Source organism: Numida meleagris, chromosome 13 (assembly GCF_002078875.1).
Source record: "Numida meleagris isolate 19003 breed g44 Domestic line chromosome 13, NumMel1.0, whole genome shotgun sequence".
NCBI classification, from domain to species: Eukaryota; Metazoa; Chordata; class Aves; order Galliformes; family Numididae; genus Numida; species Numida meleagris.
In genome coordinates this window covers 13,290,429-13,308,357 of record NC_034421.1, presented here as the reverse complement: position 1 = coordinate 13,308,357, position 17,929 = coordinate 13,290,429, and the positions used below count along the sequence as shown (strand labels likewise).

Here is a 17,929-nt window from a genome sequence, read left to right as displayed (position 1 = left end):
CTCCCCCAGGGGCTGCATGCTGCCAGGTTCTGGGGCTGCTTTAGCAGTGGTTTCCCAGTCCCTGCCTGGCTCATCTCAGAGGTGATGCCCTCCCAGCACCGGGGGAAGATGGGGTGAGAACTGCCAGGGTCAGGCAGTTGTGGATCAAGTGTGCGTAGGTAACGAGCATGAGCTTTTCCTTCCTAGCTGGGGCTGCTGCTCTTACATGCACTGTGTCCTGGCTGTGTGACAAGGAGGGCTGTCTGCAGGAGCTCAGAGATGTGTCCAGGCCTTGTCGAGCTGTGTGCTGGGGTTTTCTGCTCAAGATGAGGTGCTGCCTTGTGCCCAGCTCTGGCGCCGGCCTCTGGTGAACTGTGTCGGTGTGACCGTGTGCCCATAGCCTCAGCCAAGCTCTGATCTCCTGCTACGAATGGGGCTGGGAGGATACACGTTGGCAGCTGTTAGAGAAAGTTTTAATTAGAGCAGCATAAATGAGACCTCTGATTGGAACTGAAGCTTTGTGTTTCACCACGAAGCTGCCTGGGGCTGTGGACGGGGGCAATGGAGCAACAGAAGTGCACTCTTGGATTCCTGGGCTCTTGCAGTGCCTCCATCCTGGCACACCCTGCTGTTCTCCTCCCAAGGCAGCTCGGCATCAGCTCCCATAGGAGCATCCGGGCACAAACTGCTGCAGGAGTGACAAAGGGCAAAGAAGCCAGACAGCAATCCAGCGCCTGGCCACGAGAAGCTCCCTCACCAACCAGTGCTGGAGGCAGCTCTTTGGGTTATTTATCACCATGCTGGTTTGTTTTGCTGCTTCCCTCCTTGTGTAACCTGTAACGTAACCCTAGGGAGAGGAACACAGTGCTATCGTGAGCACGGGTACCGAGTGCCCCTGTGCTCCATCCCTGTTTATTGCCCTGGAGCCGGGAGTGTGTATACATAAATGCAGCTGCCTGTGTAAGGGCCCCCACTTGCTCTTATCTCAGTGCCCGAGAGCCCTTCCCCTCCTTCAGAGCATACACGTGGCATGCTCTGCTCGCTGAAAAATAAACGTTTATTTACATCTGAAAAGAGTCAGTGTGCAAAGTGGTCTCCCGGGGGGGGGGGGGTTACATCTGTCCGGCAAACCTCCAGCTCCGCCACAGAGCCCGGAGCAGCCTCCTCCACCCAGAGGAGCTCGGACATAAGGCAGGGGCTGGGTGGGCGAGAACAGCCTTTATCCACCTGCATGGAGTGGAGGGTGAGAGCTGCCTCCTCCCTGCTGCTGGAGCGGCCTTTTCCGCCAGGCCAAGCACCGCGCGATGGGAACCGCAGCCTGGGCTGCACGGCTGCTCTGCTACTGAAGGAAACAGCGAGGAGCTGGGGGGGCAGGGGGGGCACCTGCTGCTGTGCTCGGTTATCGGGGCACCACGGCCAGAGCTGGGGGGGGGGGCTCCTACTGCAGCAAAGCAGCTGCAGGTGGGACGCTGAGCGGCGTCAGGGCACGGGGCAGTGCTGGGGAGGGGAGCCGGCAGCTGGAGGGGAGCAAAGAGGGCGGGGGGGTTGCTCCGTGCAGCGCGCTGGGGCGAAGGCGGCGAGCAGCTGCTGCAGCACCTCGATGCACGACGCCTCGCAGAGCTCTCGCGATGGTGGCAAGATGGCCCCGGGGTAGGAAAGGAGAGCAGGAGCGCAGCGATGCCGGCGCGGTGCTGGCACAGCTCAGGATGGGACGGCTGGGCTCCTGCCCAGGTGCCGGCAGAGGTAGGTGCCAGCTCACAGCTGGGGCTGGGGGCAGCGGGCGGTGGGCCCGGCCCCTCGCTGCTCTGCACACGCGTGTGGGGCTGGCGGTGGCTGCTCCCCCACTGTGGGCGTTGGGGTCAGAGCCTCCAGCACCCGGAGCAGAGCCCTGCGGTGCCGCTCTCACCGCGTGCAGCAGAGCGCGGGGTGGTCGAGCTTCCACAGCTGCCACTTCTTCTTCATCTCCGACTTCACCTGGGGCAAGACACCGACAGCTTTTCCATGGCAGTGCCCTCCCCAGCACGAGCAGAGCGCCCACCCCAATGAGCCAAGGTTAAAGCTACTCCATGCCGCAGCCCCGGCCCGAAACCAGTGCCACGTGCCTCCTCCCAGCAGTGCCACGTACCTCCTTGTTGGCGAAGCAGTACAGCACGGCCACCAGGAAACCCTGCAGACAGAGCACGGCCGTGAGTCCCCCGGGCTGGGGGCTTTGTGTCACCGCAGCCTTCAGTACCATCCCAGAGAGTGTCCCCAGTGCAGGCATGCCAACTGCCCACACGGGTTGGGGCAGAGGGGGCTGTCCTTGTCCCCAGGTTGGGCCATCATAGGGGCAGAGCGCAGGGAGAGAGGCCCCTAATTCTCACCCTATGGGCCGGGACGGGGACGGGTCGTGCCCCCTCCTCACCTGGAAGGAGTTGAGGAAGAGCGTGAAGAAGACCTTGATGTAGCGCAGGATGCCCGTGGTTTGCTCATCGGTGGCGAAGATGAAGACGACTTCGTGGATCCCGAAGAGGGGGATGAGCGTCAGCGTGGCTTTGGCCAGCCTGACAGAGGGCAAGGGCACGTGGCACGGCCGCCAGCAGGGAGCAGCCCTTGCTGAAGCTCGGGGTGCTCATGCAATGAGGCACAGGACGGAGGAACCAGCACGGGCTGCCCCGCTGCCCCCACTCACCGCAGCTTGTAGTCGGCGTAGCCCTTCTGGTTGGCGCGCAGCTTGGCCAGGATCACCTTGAGGATCCGCATGAAGATCAGCAGGTTGATCTGGGGCGGACAGTGCGGGGCAGCCGTGGAGCGAGGCCATCCTTCCCTTCACCCCAACCCCAGCCCGGGGCTGCCCCCGCCCCCAGCGCTGTCCCTGGGGTCCCCTACCATGGAGGCGAGCAGGATGGGGATGCGGATGATCCACCAGTAAGCCATGTTCTCGTTCAGCGCCCAGCACCTGCCCGGGAGATACAGAGAGCGGCACGGTTGCACGGGGCCGGGGAGCAGGATGGGGCCCCGCACGCGGCCACTCACTCTGCGTTCTCCTTCAGGTACTTGGCGGCCATCCAGGGCACCACGAACACCACGGGGGTCCCTGCAAGTCACACAGCACACCCTGTAAAACCAAGCACCCGCCTGAGCTGAGAAACCGGCCCCGGGATGGGGATGCTGTGGGGCAGCAGTGGGGCGCAGGAACGGTCCCGTGCCACCGCGCGCCCGGGTGGCTCCTACCCCAGCCCAGGTACAGGTAGAGCCGGTAGTAGTTCTTCTCGGAGAAGACGGCGCCGATCAGCAGCTTGTAGAGGTAGACGGCCTCCACCAGGAACCAGTAGTGGTTGGCCAGGATGCAGTACTGCATCAGCACCTGCGCCACACGGCAGCCCAGCGCCGCCTGCCAGAGAGAGACGGAGTGGGGCTGGGGGCTTGTCCGTGGGGTGCCCCAAGAGCTCACCCACCGCACGCAAGGAAGCGCCAAGAGCTCAGCCACGGGGTGCGCTGATGCATCGGGAGCTCACCCACAGGGTGCATGGTGCCCCAAGTGCTTGCCCGCATGGATGCACCAAGAGCTCAGCCACGGGGTGCATGGGTGCACCAAGGGTTCCCCGGTGAGGTGCGCACGTGCCCCAGGAGCTCGCTCACAGGATGAATGGGTGCACCAAGAGCTCAGCCACAGCGGGGAAGCAGTGCACCAAAGTTTGCCTATGAGGTGCACGGGTGTCCTGGCAACTTGCTCATGGAGTGCGTGGGCACACCAACAGCCCGTCCGCCGGGTGCACAGCCCCAGAGCTCACCCACCCACACGGGCACCGGCACCCAGCCCCACACACCCCCAGCCCCATGCCCCCCCATGCCCTGACCTCGTGGCTGAGCAGCGCCTGCCAGTCGGCCACCTGCAGCACCTCCGCGCCCCAGCGCCTCTCCAGCAGCGCGTCCTTCACCATCACCGAGGTGGCCCGCAGCCCGAAGGAGGCGAAGAGGTTGGCGTGGATGTAGTTCCTGGTGCAGTGCAGCTTCCTGCAGAGAGCCGTGGGGTCGGGGGGCGGCGGGGGCACCCCTCGGCCCTTGCTGCGCCCGGGGCACGGCGTGCCCGCAGCCCCGCTCCTACCTGAAGACGGTGAGGACGAGCAGAGCGGAGACGAGGGTGAGGAGTGACAGCGCGTAGCCCACGGTGTACAGCACTTTGAAGCTCACCATCAGCCTGCGGGCACCCTCCTGCAGGCGAGCCCCGTGCCGTCAGCACCCGCCGCCCGCCACGCACCCCGGGGTGCCCACACCCCGCCCGGGCTCCCACCTCCTCCGCGCCGTCCTCCAGCTCCTCCTCGCACTGCGAGTAGTCCCGCCAGGGCTGGCTGCCGTTCACCGTCACCCACTGCCCGTCGGCACCGCACCGCCGGCTCACCAGCCCGTGCTTCACTGCGGGCACAAAGCGCGGTGCGTTCCTCGGGGGGCCGGCACCGGGCCCGGCCGGCAGCCCCGCTCCCCACAAAGCGGTGGGCACACAGCGGTGCTCTGCGCCCGCTGCCCTCCCTGTGCCCGCTCACCCCGAGCCCCCGACCCACCGCGCTCAGCCCCGGGCCCCACAGCCTCCAGCTGTGCGTCACCTTTCTCAAACCAGGGCAGGTAGAAGGGGCAGGAGACGTTGACGGCGGTGCCGGGGCTGCCATCGGGCCAGCAGGCGTACATGTCAAACGTGCGGTTGCAGAAGAGCCCTTGGGTCGATGGGGAGCAGCCGACAGTCGGATGCCGGCGGCTCAGCCCCCCGCTGCCCAACGCGGGGCTCACAGACCCCACCCGGCGCCCTCGGGCTGCGTCGCTGTCACCCGGCGCAGCCCCGCCGCCCCCCGTACCTGCGGGGTAGGGCTCGCTCGCCATCCTCCGCAGGCACTCGTCCCGGTACCGCATCCACTCCTCGAAGGTTCGCTCCAGCACCTTGGCCCCGCCGCGCTGCAGCGCGGAGCGGCTCAGAGGGGACGCCCCCGGGCACCCCCTCCCCGCCCCCCCACGGCCGCCCCTTACCGGCACGGCGGCGAAGAGCCACATCCACGCGAGGTGCGCGAGGTACCGGGGGCCCGGGCCGTCCCTCATGGCCGTGCCGGGTCCGGCGCGCTGCTCTGCGGGGTTGGTCCCGACGCAGCCCCGGGCCGTGTCCCTGCCGGACCCCGACACCTCGGGGAGCCACCACCGAACCGCACCGCACCGCACCGAACCGCACCGCTCCGCTCCGCTCCACGCAGCCCGGATGCCCCGGGGGCTCGGCGGCGGGGCCGAGGCACGGGGGTCCGGAGCCCTCCCCCCAGGAGCTCTCCGTCTCTCCGCGTCCCCCTGGACGAGCCTCCCCGCAGCCGCCCTACCCCTGCTCCCAGTACCCCCGGGGGGTTCCCATCGCTCCGCACCCCCCCTCGCAGCACGGGTCTCCCCGCCGTCCCCCGCTCCTTTACCGTGCGCGGCGGCTCCGCAGCCCGGGGCTCAGCGACGTGAACGCGGCAGCGAACGGGCGGCGAATGCGGCCCCGCCGCCTCCCACCGGCGCCGAGCCTCGACGGGGGGGGGCGGGGGCGGCACCGCCTCCCGGGGCTCACTCAGGGCCGCCCCGCCGAGAGCGCGGCCCCGGGGGGAGGGGGCACGCACGGGGACAAGAAGGGGTCCCCTGAGCCCTTGGAGCGGCGGTGACGGGAAGGTGAGGGGTGCGGACCCCCGTGGGTACAGCCCAGGTAGAGACATGGAGCCCACCGCGGTGGCTGTCCCTTAGCGGGGTGCTGCTGGGGTCACCCCGCCCACAGGCACAGGGAGCGGGCGGCAGTGGGACAGCGCTGGAGCGGTGCCGGGGGGCACCGGGGGGCACAGCCCACAGTGGGGATCCGTCGGCAGGCGGCGCGGGGACAAGGCGTGGGACAAGCAGGTGGCACGGGGCGTCCCTAAACCCGCCCGAAAATACACTGATTGCGGGAAGGATGCGATGTTTACCGGCCCGGTGGGCTCGGCGCGGAGGAAGCAGCTCAGAGCAATTAGCAGTCGCATCCGCTGCTCGAGCGAAACGAGCGCGGGCTGAGGTCTGGTTCCTTGTGAGCAGAACGGAACCCGCTCGCTAGGAACGCTGCTGGGGGGACCCGCGCCCTCGGGATGCCTTCCCCAGCCCAGAGCCCCGCGAGGGTAGGGGCGGCCCTGGGTCCTGTGGGCGCTGTGCGGGGTGGAGGCGGGAGGTGGATCCCGCGGGGTTTCACTGCACGAGCATCGCTGAGCGCGTGGCACAGGGCACGGCCCGGTGCCGGCCGCCACGCTACCACGGGATCCTGCCCATCCCACGGGGCGATGCGAAGGAGCGTGTGTGTCTGCGGGCAGCGGTCGCTGGGCCAGAGGTGCTCTTCCGCCCGGAGCAGCCTTGCACACACGGATGCTCGGCGGCCCAGAGCGCTCCCGCAGGGTCCCCCGGGAGCAGGAGGGCCGCTGGCTGCTGACGCCCTGCGGCCGTGAGGCCGCTGCCGGGGCTCTCCGCGCTCCCCAGCCGCAGGGCCGGGCGCAGCTCGGCTTTCGGAGCCGACGGAGCAGGGACACGAGGAACGCGCCGTGCCTCTCCATATTGATGCGCTCGGGCAGGGTCTCCATAGCGACTGCGGCTCGGCGGGGCCGGATCCTGACCGTGGGGCAGCGCTGAGAGTGGCTGGAGTTGCGCCAGCTCCATCTCCCCACACCGTTCCAGGACGGCCGGGTCCCTGTCCCCGCTCGGGGACGAGTGGGCGCTTCACGTCTGTGCCCCACGTCCCACAGTGGGCGGCCCCACGGAGGCCGGGGGGAGCTGAGCACTGAGCGGGGGCACAGCCCGAGAGCAGCAGCCGTGTTGCACCTCAGAGCGCAGCAATTCGCAGAACAGCAATGCTAATCAACTCGTCCCGATTTGCAATTATTCAGTGAACTTCTCAGAAAAGGGCGCCGGAGCCTCACTGGGGACAGGAATGCAGCAGCGTGGGGCTGTGCACGGCCGTGGGGCTTCCTGCCCTAAGCTCTGGATGGGCTTTGGATGCTTAAAAAGCAAAGTATTTCGCTATCAGCAGATGGTGGGGTGACTCTGGCACACAGCCACATCCTCATTGCCCGCTGGGAAACGCTGGGTCGCTGCCCCGTGCCCCCAGGGAGGTGCTGCCTCGGGGTGTTCCTGCAAAGGGCGGGGGAGAATCAGCCTTTCATGCCCTTCGATGCTGGCTTGTCTTTGTTACAATAAGACGGTATCAACCGTGCACCGCTGCAGCCCTTCCCGCTGGTGGGATCGTTATGGATTTTGCGTGGATCTGTGGGTTTTGCAGAGAGCCGGCGTTTATTCCCACTAAACAGCAGTTTTGCGAGATGCTGGTGGACAGAGGACGTCGGAGGGCAGGGAGAGATGCTTTCCTGAGCACGTCCCTGCATCCCAAGGGACACACGTGCATGGGACGGAGCCGTGCCCCTGGGGACATCGGGACGCTGCAGGGAAGGCCACTGCCAAGCTCCCACCCCTCTGCCCATGCTGACGGATCCATGCTGAGCTCACAGGGTCGCTGCTGGACTTGGCACTCACTCCAAGCAGCTCGCAGCACAGCCCGGGCCGCAGCTCTGTGTCCGGAGCTGCCCGAGTCCCCCTCGCTTCCGCCGAGCTTCTCGCCACGTTCAGGCAGGAAGGCTGAGCGATAAGATCGAGAACTTCTGTGAAAATCATCTATATTCACATCCTGCCCCGGAGCTGGACTCTTTGTACCCGTCCTCTGCCGAAGGGCACGGCCTGCCCTCTTCCATATGTAAGGGCTCAGCAGGCAGCGCTGCATCCATATTCCACGGTGCGGCCGCTCTACCCCCAGCATCCGTAATTCAGGGACGAGAGGCTGCAGCTCTCATTTTGCTCCTGCCCATTCGGAGGCTGGGTGGGACTTCTGCCTTCCCACCTATTTAAGCGGATCTCAACTTATCCACTGCTGTCCTCCCGGCCGGCAGGGAGCAGCTGCAGGTGGGATAAATGCAACACACACATCTGCCACATGTTGCTCCCCAAAATCTGGGGGCTGGGCAGCCTGCAGGATCCCGTTGCTCCTCACCCAAATGCAAAAAATTGCCCAAAATTTGAGGTTTGCTGCTGCCCCAAGGGACTCAGCCCCACTGCGGGCACTGGGGGCATCTCCAGCAGTGACACGGGAGCAGAAGTGGAAGCACTGCAGCCTCCAGTCCCTGTACATATCCCCCCAGTAAACCTGGAAGGGCTTTGCAAAAATAAAAGGTTTGCAAGGACCCTACAAGCCTAACTCAAGCCGAGCTGCATCCCCTCCAGTTCCCAGTGCTGGAATTGCTGCTGTGTGGGGCTTTCCACCACCACCCTTCCGTGGAGGTCAGCAGCCAAAATGTTGGCTTTGCTGAAAAGACCGTAACTTTTCACGAGCAAAACATGATCAAGGATCCCTTCCCCTGGCAATAACGATGACCTGGGCTCTCAGCCCCACGTTGCCTATAAATGCATCTGTGCCAAGCCGCCTTAAACTGGGCACCCCAAGATGAGGTGGACGCGGGGCAGATGAGCGCTTACAGCTGGCTTCAGGCAGGGCTGCTGTCACTCAGCTTTGAAGGGAGCTGCTGCAGGGTGGGCATATCACCGCGTTGCTCCCTGCCTATCGCCGAGAGCCCACTGCCTCCTCTCCCGATCTGTCAGACAAAGCCCGAGATAGATCTGGAAGTCTCTTTGCTTGGAGATGTTTTTCACCCTGAGTAGCCTCTCTCGCTTATCTGCTGAGTGATCAAGCAGGCGGTTGATTTATTACCCCTTCTGCTTGATACATGGGCTGCTGCTCGGCCCGGCACCGCGCTCTGTTCTCCCGGATCCCTTCATGCCAGCACAGCACAGGCAGGGAGCTGCCGTGCAAAGTAATTACCGAGAGCGTGATGTTCCTGGATGCTTCCCTTCCCCGGAGGCAGAGCTCCGCATCCCCGGGATCCCTCTGCACTGTGGCTCCCTCCCCAGCTGTCCCCCATCCTCCTGTGCTCAGAATTGCTCCTTAGAAGTCCCATTCTCTCTTCTGGAGACAGGAGCTGCACCCCAAGACTTTTCTTCCTCTCCATACAAAATAAATTAAAAGAATAGACCTTTTCCAGCTTAAGAAAAGTGAGTTTCGAGGCAGGGTGGGGTTTTGGATGAAGCTGGGGCACAGAGGAGCCTCCTGCACACAGCATGGGCACGGTTCTCCTGCTGCCATAGCTCAGCCTGCCCAGGAGGGCTCTGTGGCCACAGAGCCTGTTCCTGTGCTTCTGCCCCCCAAAGTGTCCCCAGGGTGCACCCAAAGCATCCCCAGAGCGTCCCCAAGCTGCCCCGCATGGCCTGCGTGCTGCTGAGCACAGTTCACTTGGGATCTTAGAGCACCAGAAATCCCCGCTGCAATTATCTGGCACAGGGATGACAGCTGCTCCTTCGGGCTGCATGTGATGGGAACAGTGTGAAGCAGCAGCTCTCCACAAAGTGTTACGGAAAAAAACGCTTTAGGACAATCTGCCAGGTGCTGCCATGTGGGGATGTGAGGATTTGGCTAGAGATGTGAGAGCAGCTTTGATGCCAAGCGTTGCCAAAAAACAGCCTCCGCAAGGAACAACAGAACCCTAAAAATGAAAACAGAAAACCAAAAAGGGAGACGCTGGCTGCTGGAGGGCCAGTGTGAGAGCAGGGGTGCTGCTTGGGGCACACGGTGCCTGGCAAACACAGTGAGGAAAGGTGCAGGCAAGCGGTGAGATCTCTCTGGTTCTAAAATGACAACCATTGGGCAAAGCAGTAGAAAGCACTCTTGCTGCACGGGGATCCTGCTTGGGTAGATGTGACCAAACTGTTCTTTCTCTCTTTGGACTCCAGGAACAAGCAGGTAGATGCGTGCGGCAATTTTGGGTTGTCACCTCCCCTATCCATCCCCTCGTTGGCTGCAGACATCTCCCTCCTTGCTGCACAAACCAAGGCGCTCCCAGGGCACGGTCTGCACGGCAAACCATGCCACTACATGAGGAGCTGGCAGCGGGGCACCGGGCTGCGTGGTGCTACTTAAAAGCACACTGCTGAACGCTGGCAGCAGGCGAACGGGAGCGGGTGGCACGGGTCCTGGATCAGTGATGTTCAGCTGCTGAGGTCGATGGTTTCTTGGTGAAAGCGCTGATTGATGGATGCTCAGAAGCCAGGGGGGAGCGATGTGGAGCCAGGGAGAAGGGCTGAGAGGCGCTGGCAGAGCCCTGGAGCCACCACCTTCCCCGGGCACCAGTCTATGTGCCCACAGAGCACTCGGGCAGCATCCACCGCCCCTCCTGGCTTCCTCTGCACCCCTGCCAGGCCCCAGCAGCAGCTGTTCCTGCAGCCCTAATGAAACGAGATGACATGAAATGACAGCAGAGGTTTGGAGGGAGCCCAGTCACCGCAGGTGTGCAGGGAAGGTATTACCACCTCCGAACCCTGCAGTGCCGTCCGATAGCTCACCCACTGCTGCGGAAACTCCTGCCAAAATGCTAGGTCTTCCTTCCTTTTCCGACAAAAAGCCCAGCTTTTGGAGCGGTGAAGGAGGGAAAGCCTCAAATTAAAGCGTGAGCTGGGCCGTGTGGCGGGGAGCCGTGGCCGCGGAGGTGGGTGTACGTGCTGGGGTACGGGCACAGCTTCACGGCTGTGGTTTGCTCCTCGGTGGGAGCTCCAAAGCTGCACCCGCTTCAATGGCACATTTGTGCAGCCTGGTATTCGTACTGGAATACGAAGGGAAGAGCTGAGGTGAGCGGCACACTTATCACTGATTTCATTTCCTTTATGGCTTTGGATCTCACATCTCGCGTGCTTGGAGCTGGAAAACGGAGGGCTGCTTCTCCAAACCGCAGAGCAGCCCGGTGACGCCGGGACGATCCCCGCAGCGCACGGCCCCTTTCGCTTTCCGACTAAGTTTGGCCCCTCCGCCGCGCCGTAGCGCGTTGCCATAGCGACGTGCGGCGCGGCCTGGCGTGTGGGGGCCGCGCGATGTCGTACCGCGATGTGCGGAGTGAGTCCCGCGGGGCGGCTGCGGGGACCCAGGGGCGGTTCGGGGCCCGGTACCACCGTGACGCTGCCCCGGTGCCGCGTCGTGGTTAGCTTGCGTGATGCGTTTGACGGAGGGGCTCTTTCAGAGTCCCCGCGTCGCTCTGCTGAGCGCGTTTTATCGCGAAACGGCCCCGTTGCTTTCTGCGGTCCGTCCTCAAGGGCCGGCTGGTGTCGGCGCGCCTGAGCCCCGCTCCCCGCTTTCTTTCAGACCTCACCGAGATGCTGAGGGCGCTGGGCTACCCCCGGCTGGTCTCCATGGAGAACTTCCACGCGCCGAACTTCGCTCTGGTGGCCGAGCTGCTGCTGTGGCTGGTGAGGAGGTGGGTGACGCTGCCGGGCCTTGGCTGTGCTGTGCCGAGTGCTGGCTGTGCGGCAGGGCGCTGCGTCCCCGTGCCATGTACTGCTCGTACCTCGCCGCCGTCCAGCCTGCGTGCAATCACTGGGTGCAGGGGGACCCTTAAATTCCGCCTGGTCCCCCCCCCTGGTGTGAGCAGGGACCCCCCCAGCTCCATCAGAGCTCAGGGCCCACCCAGCCTGAGCTCGGGGATCTGCGGGGATGGGGCACCACCGCCTCTCTGGTCAGCCTGTGCCCTTATTGTAACCAGCTTCTTCCTTATATCCAATCTAAATCTCCCCTCTTTTAGTTTAAAACCATTTCCCCTTGCCCTGTCACAGCAGCCCCTGCCAAAGACTCTTCCTCCTTACCACCCCCTTTAGATACTGAAGGGACCCTGCTCCCAGCCAGGGCAATACGCAGTGGCAGCTCCTCGAGGCCCAGTTAGTTTCTGTCCTGTTACAGTTGCCGTTGTTTCGCCTTGGCCTTGTCCAGCATTTGTGCTGTTTCAAAAATAGCTGCACACATATCTATAGTGCTCACCTACTGTCCTGCTGTAGTTCTACAGCCACCTCACCCACGGGCAGACTTTAAATATTTGTGGAACTTGGCTTCCTAATCAAATTATCTTCCTTCCCTCACATAAATGAAAAAATAACCTAGGCAGCTCCTAACATAGAATATTACCGTGGAAAACATGACAGGCATCTGTTTGTCTAATTGCTGTTTCTTAGGCCTGAGTTTGTAATTAATACAACAGCTGGGAAACTAAACATAATGGATGTGTTTCCTGAATGTTGTCACAATGGTAATAAAATAAAATAGGGGAATACTTGTAAATGACTCAAAAGTGCTGGAATTGAGTTACCTACATATTCTTTAAAACAGGGCTGTTACACAGAGGGTCCGCATTACCTCATGTCATGCCTTCACCTCGTGTTTAAGAGTTCCCTCCTGGTATGTAACAGCACCACCACAAGACAATTGAAAGAAATTAAAGCTACTGCTTTTTAAAATGGTATTATTCTAATGAATGCACATGCTTAAAAAGCTTAAACTTCTGTGTAGTAACGTTACTGGCAGCCCTGTGCCCAGGAGGGATGTGATTTCATTTCAGACCGAACCACAACTGAATGCCAGCATCCTTCTCTGTTCAGGGTCAGGCTCACGCAGTGACAGACAGCTTTTCTACTCGAGAAGCCATTCGATTCCACTTGAAAGCAGAGAGGATACTTTGCTCGTGCCTTGCTCTTAATTGCAAATGTGATTTGAAAGAGAAGATTGGGTTTTTTTTGCCTGTCTGAATGTTGGAAATCTCAAAGGCTTTTAGAAGATCCCAGGAATTTACTTTTTTTCTTCCCTGGATCCTGCAGGCTGGTGACTTCTAGAAGTTTCTGCATTTCACTCATGTTTTTTTAAAAGCAGTTCACGAACTTTCAGTCTGTTTTGTTTTCTTCGTGTTTCATTTAGGTTTGAAAGCAATATTTTTGAAAGGATGTCTGAGGGCGCGGATTTAATTCCTGAGTATTTTGAGAGGCTGGAAACGCGTCTGGTAACATGGCTGGTTTTGTTACTGCCAGCAATAGCAAGCTAGCACACGGTGTTTGAACTTAGCTGAAAGCTGGAAATGCTAACCTGGTGGTTTTGAATTATGAAGCCACATGTGATCGGGTTGAGTTAGGTTTATGTGAGCAGCTTGTGATTTCAGCAGGAAATTATTTTTTAAGTGTTTCATAGACTTGATATTGCCAGCTCCATTTTGCTCCTTTGCAAAACCCTGATTGAAAATATGTCTTAATGTCCCTGTAGTGGAAATGCTAAGCCGTGGCTTGAAGCAGTGATGGAGCACCTGGTGGGAAGGCAGGGCCAGCCCAGGGGAGCTCAGGTGCATGCAATGCACCTCAGTGATTGGAAGGGGTGGAGCCAGGATTTACCCCTTCCCAGGCCTCATGTAAGGGTTGGCAGGGGAGGTGAGGGGATTTCAATGGAGATCCCTGCCTATCTGAGGTCTTGTAAGGGTAAGTAGGTATTTTCTTTGTTTTTGTGTCTGTGGCTGCTATATCTGGGCTTGTCCTCATTTGTTGTAGCTAAAGATGTTGCCACCCTGCTATTATTGCTGTACTTTCCATCATTTTATAGTGTTATAGCCCCAAAGTACCAGTTCCTTCTGGAGAAACATCTCAGGCTTTAGAGCTTTTGCATTTTGGGCCCAGCCCCCCCTGTAGCACTGTGGGGCGTAGACAACCCTAGCTGCAGTGGGAGCTGAAGTGGTGTTTTCCAGTCTCAAATGTGTTGGTTTTTTTCATTTCTTTCTGACTTGTTCTCTCAAGGGAACCAGTCTCCTTAACGCTGCACGTCTGTTTCTCATCCAAATCCACACGTGTTTCCTCAGGTATGAACCTCAGTCTGACATTCCTCCTGATGTTGAGACGGAGCAGGACCGGGTTTTCTTCATTAAGGCTGTAGCTCAGTTCATGGTACGTTTGCTTATTTCACACTGAAATACTTTTTCCATGTTAGCTTGAATGATTTTGCTCTTAATCCCTTACAGTTTCCTTGTGATGGGTGGCTGAGTGTGTGCTGTATTCTTGTGGCGTGTGTCCCATTGCAGTCAGCGTTGTTTTCTCTCCAAAGTAATATTCAGGTTATGAAATTAACTGGAGTATTCTGCTCAGGATTAAAAATAAAAAATAGTAAGAGAATGAAAAGGAAGGGAGAGGGAACTTTATTTTAGAACTAATATTAAAGCTTCAGCTATTGCAGTGATATAAGCGATACAAATACATCCCTAATCCTGCAAGTAGTTTCATTTAAGTCGTAGGAGTAGGTCAAGTAGAAATATTCTTCCTTGATTCATAGGCTCTTTGGGGCTTGGTGCTTTTCTAGGTTTATGTTTGCATGGCTCCAAAACCAGGCCTTGCTCATGATGTGGGATCCTGTTGTAATAGCTGCCATAAGCTTGCACAGAGCAGGGTGTGTTCTTACTGAGATCTTGTATGGTTGCATCTGGCTTTATGAAATTGGGAACTAAACATCTAATGCTAAAACAGTATTAACCTTTATCTCTTTATACTGAGGGGGGAGGGGAAAGGTAAGAGTAAAAGATGTAGTGCCCTTGAAATGGATTCAGAAGAGGTTCTTGGTTATTTACTGACAACTTTGGATGCCAGATTCAATTGTATGCGTGAGTAGTTATAAACTCTGGATGTTTTCATTATGATATTGAATCATATTTTAGCATTCTGTTGTATGTGCCCTCTCACTTATTAGATTGAGGCATATTTTCTCTCAGAGCGAATCTTCTACCACCGCTTAGAGTTGTTATAAAATAGATGGCTCAAGCTCAGGCTTTCCAGACATGAGGTTACCGACTTGAATAAGCAGTGCCATTATGTCAATCTGGAAAATAGATGTAGTTGTATGTGGTTTTTGCCTCTTTTTTCCTCAATTGTCTTTGAGTGAAATACATTTTTTTTTTCTTTTTGCTAGATGTTGGGTTTTTTCCCTTTCTTGAGGCTGAATGGAGCTGCAATTGGAATTCCTGTCTTTAACAACATCCTTCATGGTGTGCTGTGTTGCTGTTCTTTTGTAGTTGATGTTTAACAGATTCTGTCCATTTAATGACACGCTTACCTTAAAATTCAATCCCCACTGTTTCCATGACTTATTTTTTTAGATCCCTTCTACTGAAGGAGAGGGGAAGAGAACATGTTTGGCATTGTATGTTGGTTCATCTGAGGTCACGGCAGCCAGGATTTTCAGAAGTGACAAGGGATTTTTGTACTCCAAGTCTCCTAGTGGCCGTGTTCAGACTGTACAACGTCAGTAACCTGTTTGGGAGGCTCCAGGTGCTCTTTTTAGCTGTGCCCCTGCATGTGTGAAGTAGGTGCAGTCACTTTCCTCTGCTGTGTTGGGATTTTGTGAAGAAAGAGGCAAGAGGCAAATGCTTCCCGGTAACAAATCTCATTGTGAAGTCGTGAATGATGAGGCATAGGCCAACAGCTGTTCTCTTTGCTCCTTGCAAAGTTGGAGCTAGGTCCTTGGTTTGAGATGTCGTTCTTTTCACCTTTAGTTTCACAGCAAGCTTTTCTGCAGTAAATTCATCGGCGATGCCCAGTGCAGAGTGGGAAGACAGCACCTACTGCTCCAGTGTTGAGTCTTTCACCCCAGGACTGAATGAGTTGCACTACTACGTATCCCTAAGTGGTCATTCAGTTAAAACTTAGCTTTTGTATTTCTAAAGGGTGAGCAGTGATTGCTTTTTTGGTGCGTTTAGTCAGGCTGTCAGCAAGAGCAGTTCCTCTAAGTTTTAGCTGGAGTTTGGAGCTGGCTCCTTGTGGCTGTGCATTCGTAATGTAACCTTGGCAGGAGATGCAAGGACTACTCGAGTCTGTTCTGCGACAGATGTGTGGTTTCTACGACACTCACTTTTCTCCTCTGCTATTTTAAAGTATAAAAAGAGGATATTATTTTTAATGTTTTTTCCTTTCAGAGATGGAAGGCAAGAGAATAAAGTCAGTAATATTGTAACAGGGAATAATTTGAGAAACAATAAAATACTCTGAAGCTACTGCTGGAAGAGAAGACAGCTAAATTAGGATAATTGATCTTATTCTTGTAACTCATTAAGAGTGAAATTTACCTCTCTGCAGCATCATCACAAGTCCTGGGCAGCACTTACATTCCACTTAAACTTAATTTGAGTTTAAGTGGTGCACAGGGTTTTTGCTGATCTTCACATGGGGAAGAATTAATGAATAGTTTGAGTTTTTTCATTCTGGCAATTATCTGCAAATGTTCTGACATACAGAAAGTACACATATTTCAGAAAGGTTTCTTTAGAAACATTGTGATGTGGTGATATGGTTAAGCAAATCTCTTTCCAAACAGGAAGATTTATTTGCATAAAGCAGACAGCGGTGCCTCCAGTGAGAGCTTGTGAGTGAAGTAAGAAGGGGTGAATGGAGATTTTCTTGTTCCTTGTCACATGATGATTTCTTTCCCTTCCCAAGGCTACCAAGGCCCACATAAAGCTCAACACCAAGAGGCTTTACCAGGCAGATGGCTATGCAGTGAAAGAACTGCTGAAAGTCACCTCTGTGCTTTACAGCGCGATGAATACTGAGGGAATGGAGCGCACAGACATCACCGAGGAGGACAGCAGCAAATTCAAGTTTGATCTTGGCTCAAAAGTAAGGAAAACTTATACTCTTGTCGTGGGCAAGAGCTTTGTGTGGGGGAAAAAAAATCCATTTTCTATCTGAAACTTAAGCAGAGGATGTTGTCGCAAGGAAGTTAGTCCAGCTTTATCTTGGGCTTTCTGTGGTTGAGGTTGCATGCGATGACTCGTTTTAATCTGTGTCCTCGTATCCGGAAGCATAGTACAAGGAAATAGTGGCACCAAATTGGTTGTAATTGTTTTGAAATGCTGTCCAAATTGTAGGGATGTTGGAGTACACAAGGATAAAGACAATTTTCTGTCTAGTAACATCATTGCAACATGGGAGCTTCCAAAACACTGACTGGGTGTTGGGTTTTGAGCCAGTTTGCATTGAGTGAGAAGGGAATCTTCATCTTATCCTGACAGACATCCAAGCCATCCAGGCCCTTAAAATAAATGCCTTCCCTAGATACTGAAGGAAGCCACACTGTGTTTTAAATAAGAGTTCTTGTTGCTGATTTTTGTTACTTTTAGCACCTCTTCTATATCCTGATATTGAATTTGATTATTTTGTAGCAATGCTTTCCTGTGTTTGCCTGTTAGACAGTAATACTGCTGTTCTTGAAAAGATGGCAGACCCACATTACTCTTTATGAGGAAAGCACCTGGAGAAATCGTGAGGGAAAACCCACTTCTAGATAGTCCGTATTCAGGACTTACACAATGTCCTAGTCACGTGCCTTTTGGTGTATGCACTTTTGCATATGAAAGAGAAGATGTTGCTGTTTGCCATGATAGCATATGAACCAACAAGCTGAGTCAGCTTTGAGGAGGTTTTATCATTGACTTAAAGTGTCTGGGGTTTCACCATGCAGCCTGAGTCCAAGTGGTGCCTGACCAAGGCCATGTTTAAGCCCAGAGGTAGATTCATTCCAATTCCAGTGGACAGCTTCAGTGCTGTGGTGGAGTTTCAGCCTCTGTGCTTGCTTCCTTTTTAACATAAAAATAGGGAAAATCTGTCTAGGATTCTCTTTGTGATATTGTGGATTCTCTTTTACTGTTCTGTGCTGTTGCTGTGTTTCCAGATTGCTGACTTGAAGGCAGCCAGGCAGCTTGCTTCTGAAATCACCTCCAAAGGAGCAAGTCTGTACGACTTACTTGGCAAAGAAGTAGAGCTAAGGGTAAGTACACCCTGGAGAGTGGATAAGAATGTCTGTTGACTAGGTGCTGCAAAGGACAGAGGTGCAAAAAGTGTGAGTGGTTGTTTGTAACAGCTGCATCTAAAATGAATATTCTGTTGGTTGAAGGAATGGGTCAAAGTTTGCATTTTCTTCCCACTCATATTATTGCTTGGATTGCAGTAAAATTGAGAGAACAGTTTGGCATTTCTCCTTTAGAAGAAAACTGAAGTAGTCTCTGTAGAACTGTTTGGA

At 56.5% G+C, this 17,929-nt stretch overlaps 2 protein-coding genes across 4 annotated transcripts in view; one reads left to right on the top strand and one right to left on the bottom strand.

Moving 5' to 3' along the window:
• LOC110405728 (glucagon receptor-like) lies at positions 1,019-5,469 on the bottom strand. Its single transcript, XM_021411322.1, has 14 exons — positions 5,400-5,469; positions 4,978-5,110; positions 4,809-4,905; positions 4,563-4,670; positions 4,253-4,374; positions 4,067-4,173; positions 3,819-3,975; positions 3,193-3,352; positions 2,995-3,055; positions 2,848-2,917; positions 2,651-2,739; positions 2,384-2,522; positions 2,105-2,146; positions 1,019-1,953 (listed from the first exon to the last, which is right to left on the bottom strand). Exons 2-14 carry the CDS (start codon positions 5,044-5,046, stop codon positions 1,882-1,884), a joined length of 1,293 nt encoding a protein of 430 aa, XP_021266997.1. The 5' UTR covers positions 5,047-5,110; positions 5,400-5,469; the 3' UTR covers positions 1,019-1,881.
• CLUAP1 (clusterin associated protein 1) overlaps positions 10,861-17,929 on the top strand; it is a 59,254-nt gene continuing 52,185 nt past the window's right edge. Inside the window, exons 1-5 of one of the 3 annotated variants that reach the window (XM_021411718.1) lie at positions 10,861-10,963; positions 11,210-11,321; positions 13,728-13,812; positions 16,348-16,527; positions 17,582-17,677. In XM_021411718.1, coding sequence (XP_021267393.1) covers positions 10,942-10,963; positions 11,210-11,321; positions 13,728-13,812; positions 16,348-16,527; positions 17,582-17,677 — 495 coding nt within the window. In that variant the 5' untranslated portion in view covers positions 10,861-10,941. Of the gene's footprint in view, positions 10,964-11,209; positions 11,322-13,295; positions 13,354-13,727; positions 13,813-16,347; positions 16,528-17,581; positions 17,678-17,929 lie in introns of those variants that run through there. The other 2 variants (XM_021411719.1, XM_021411720.1) reach the window with 2 other exon arrangements.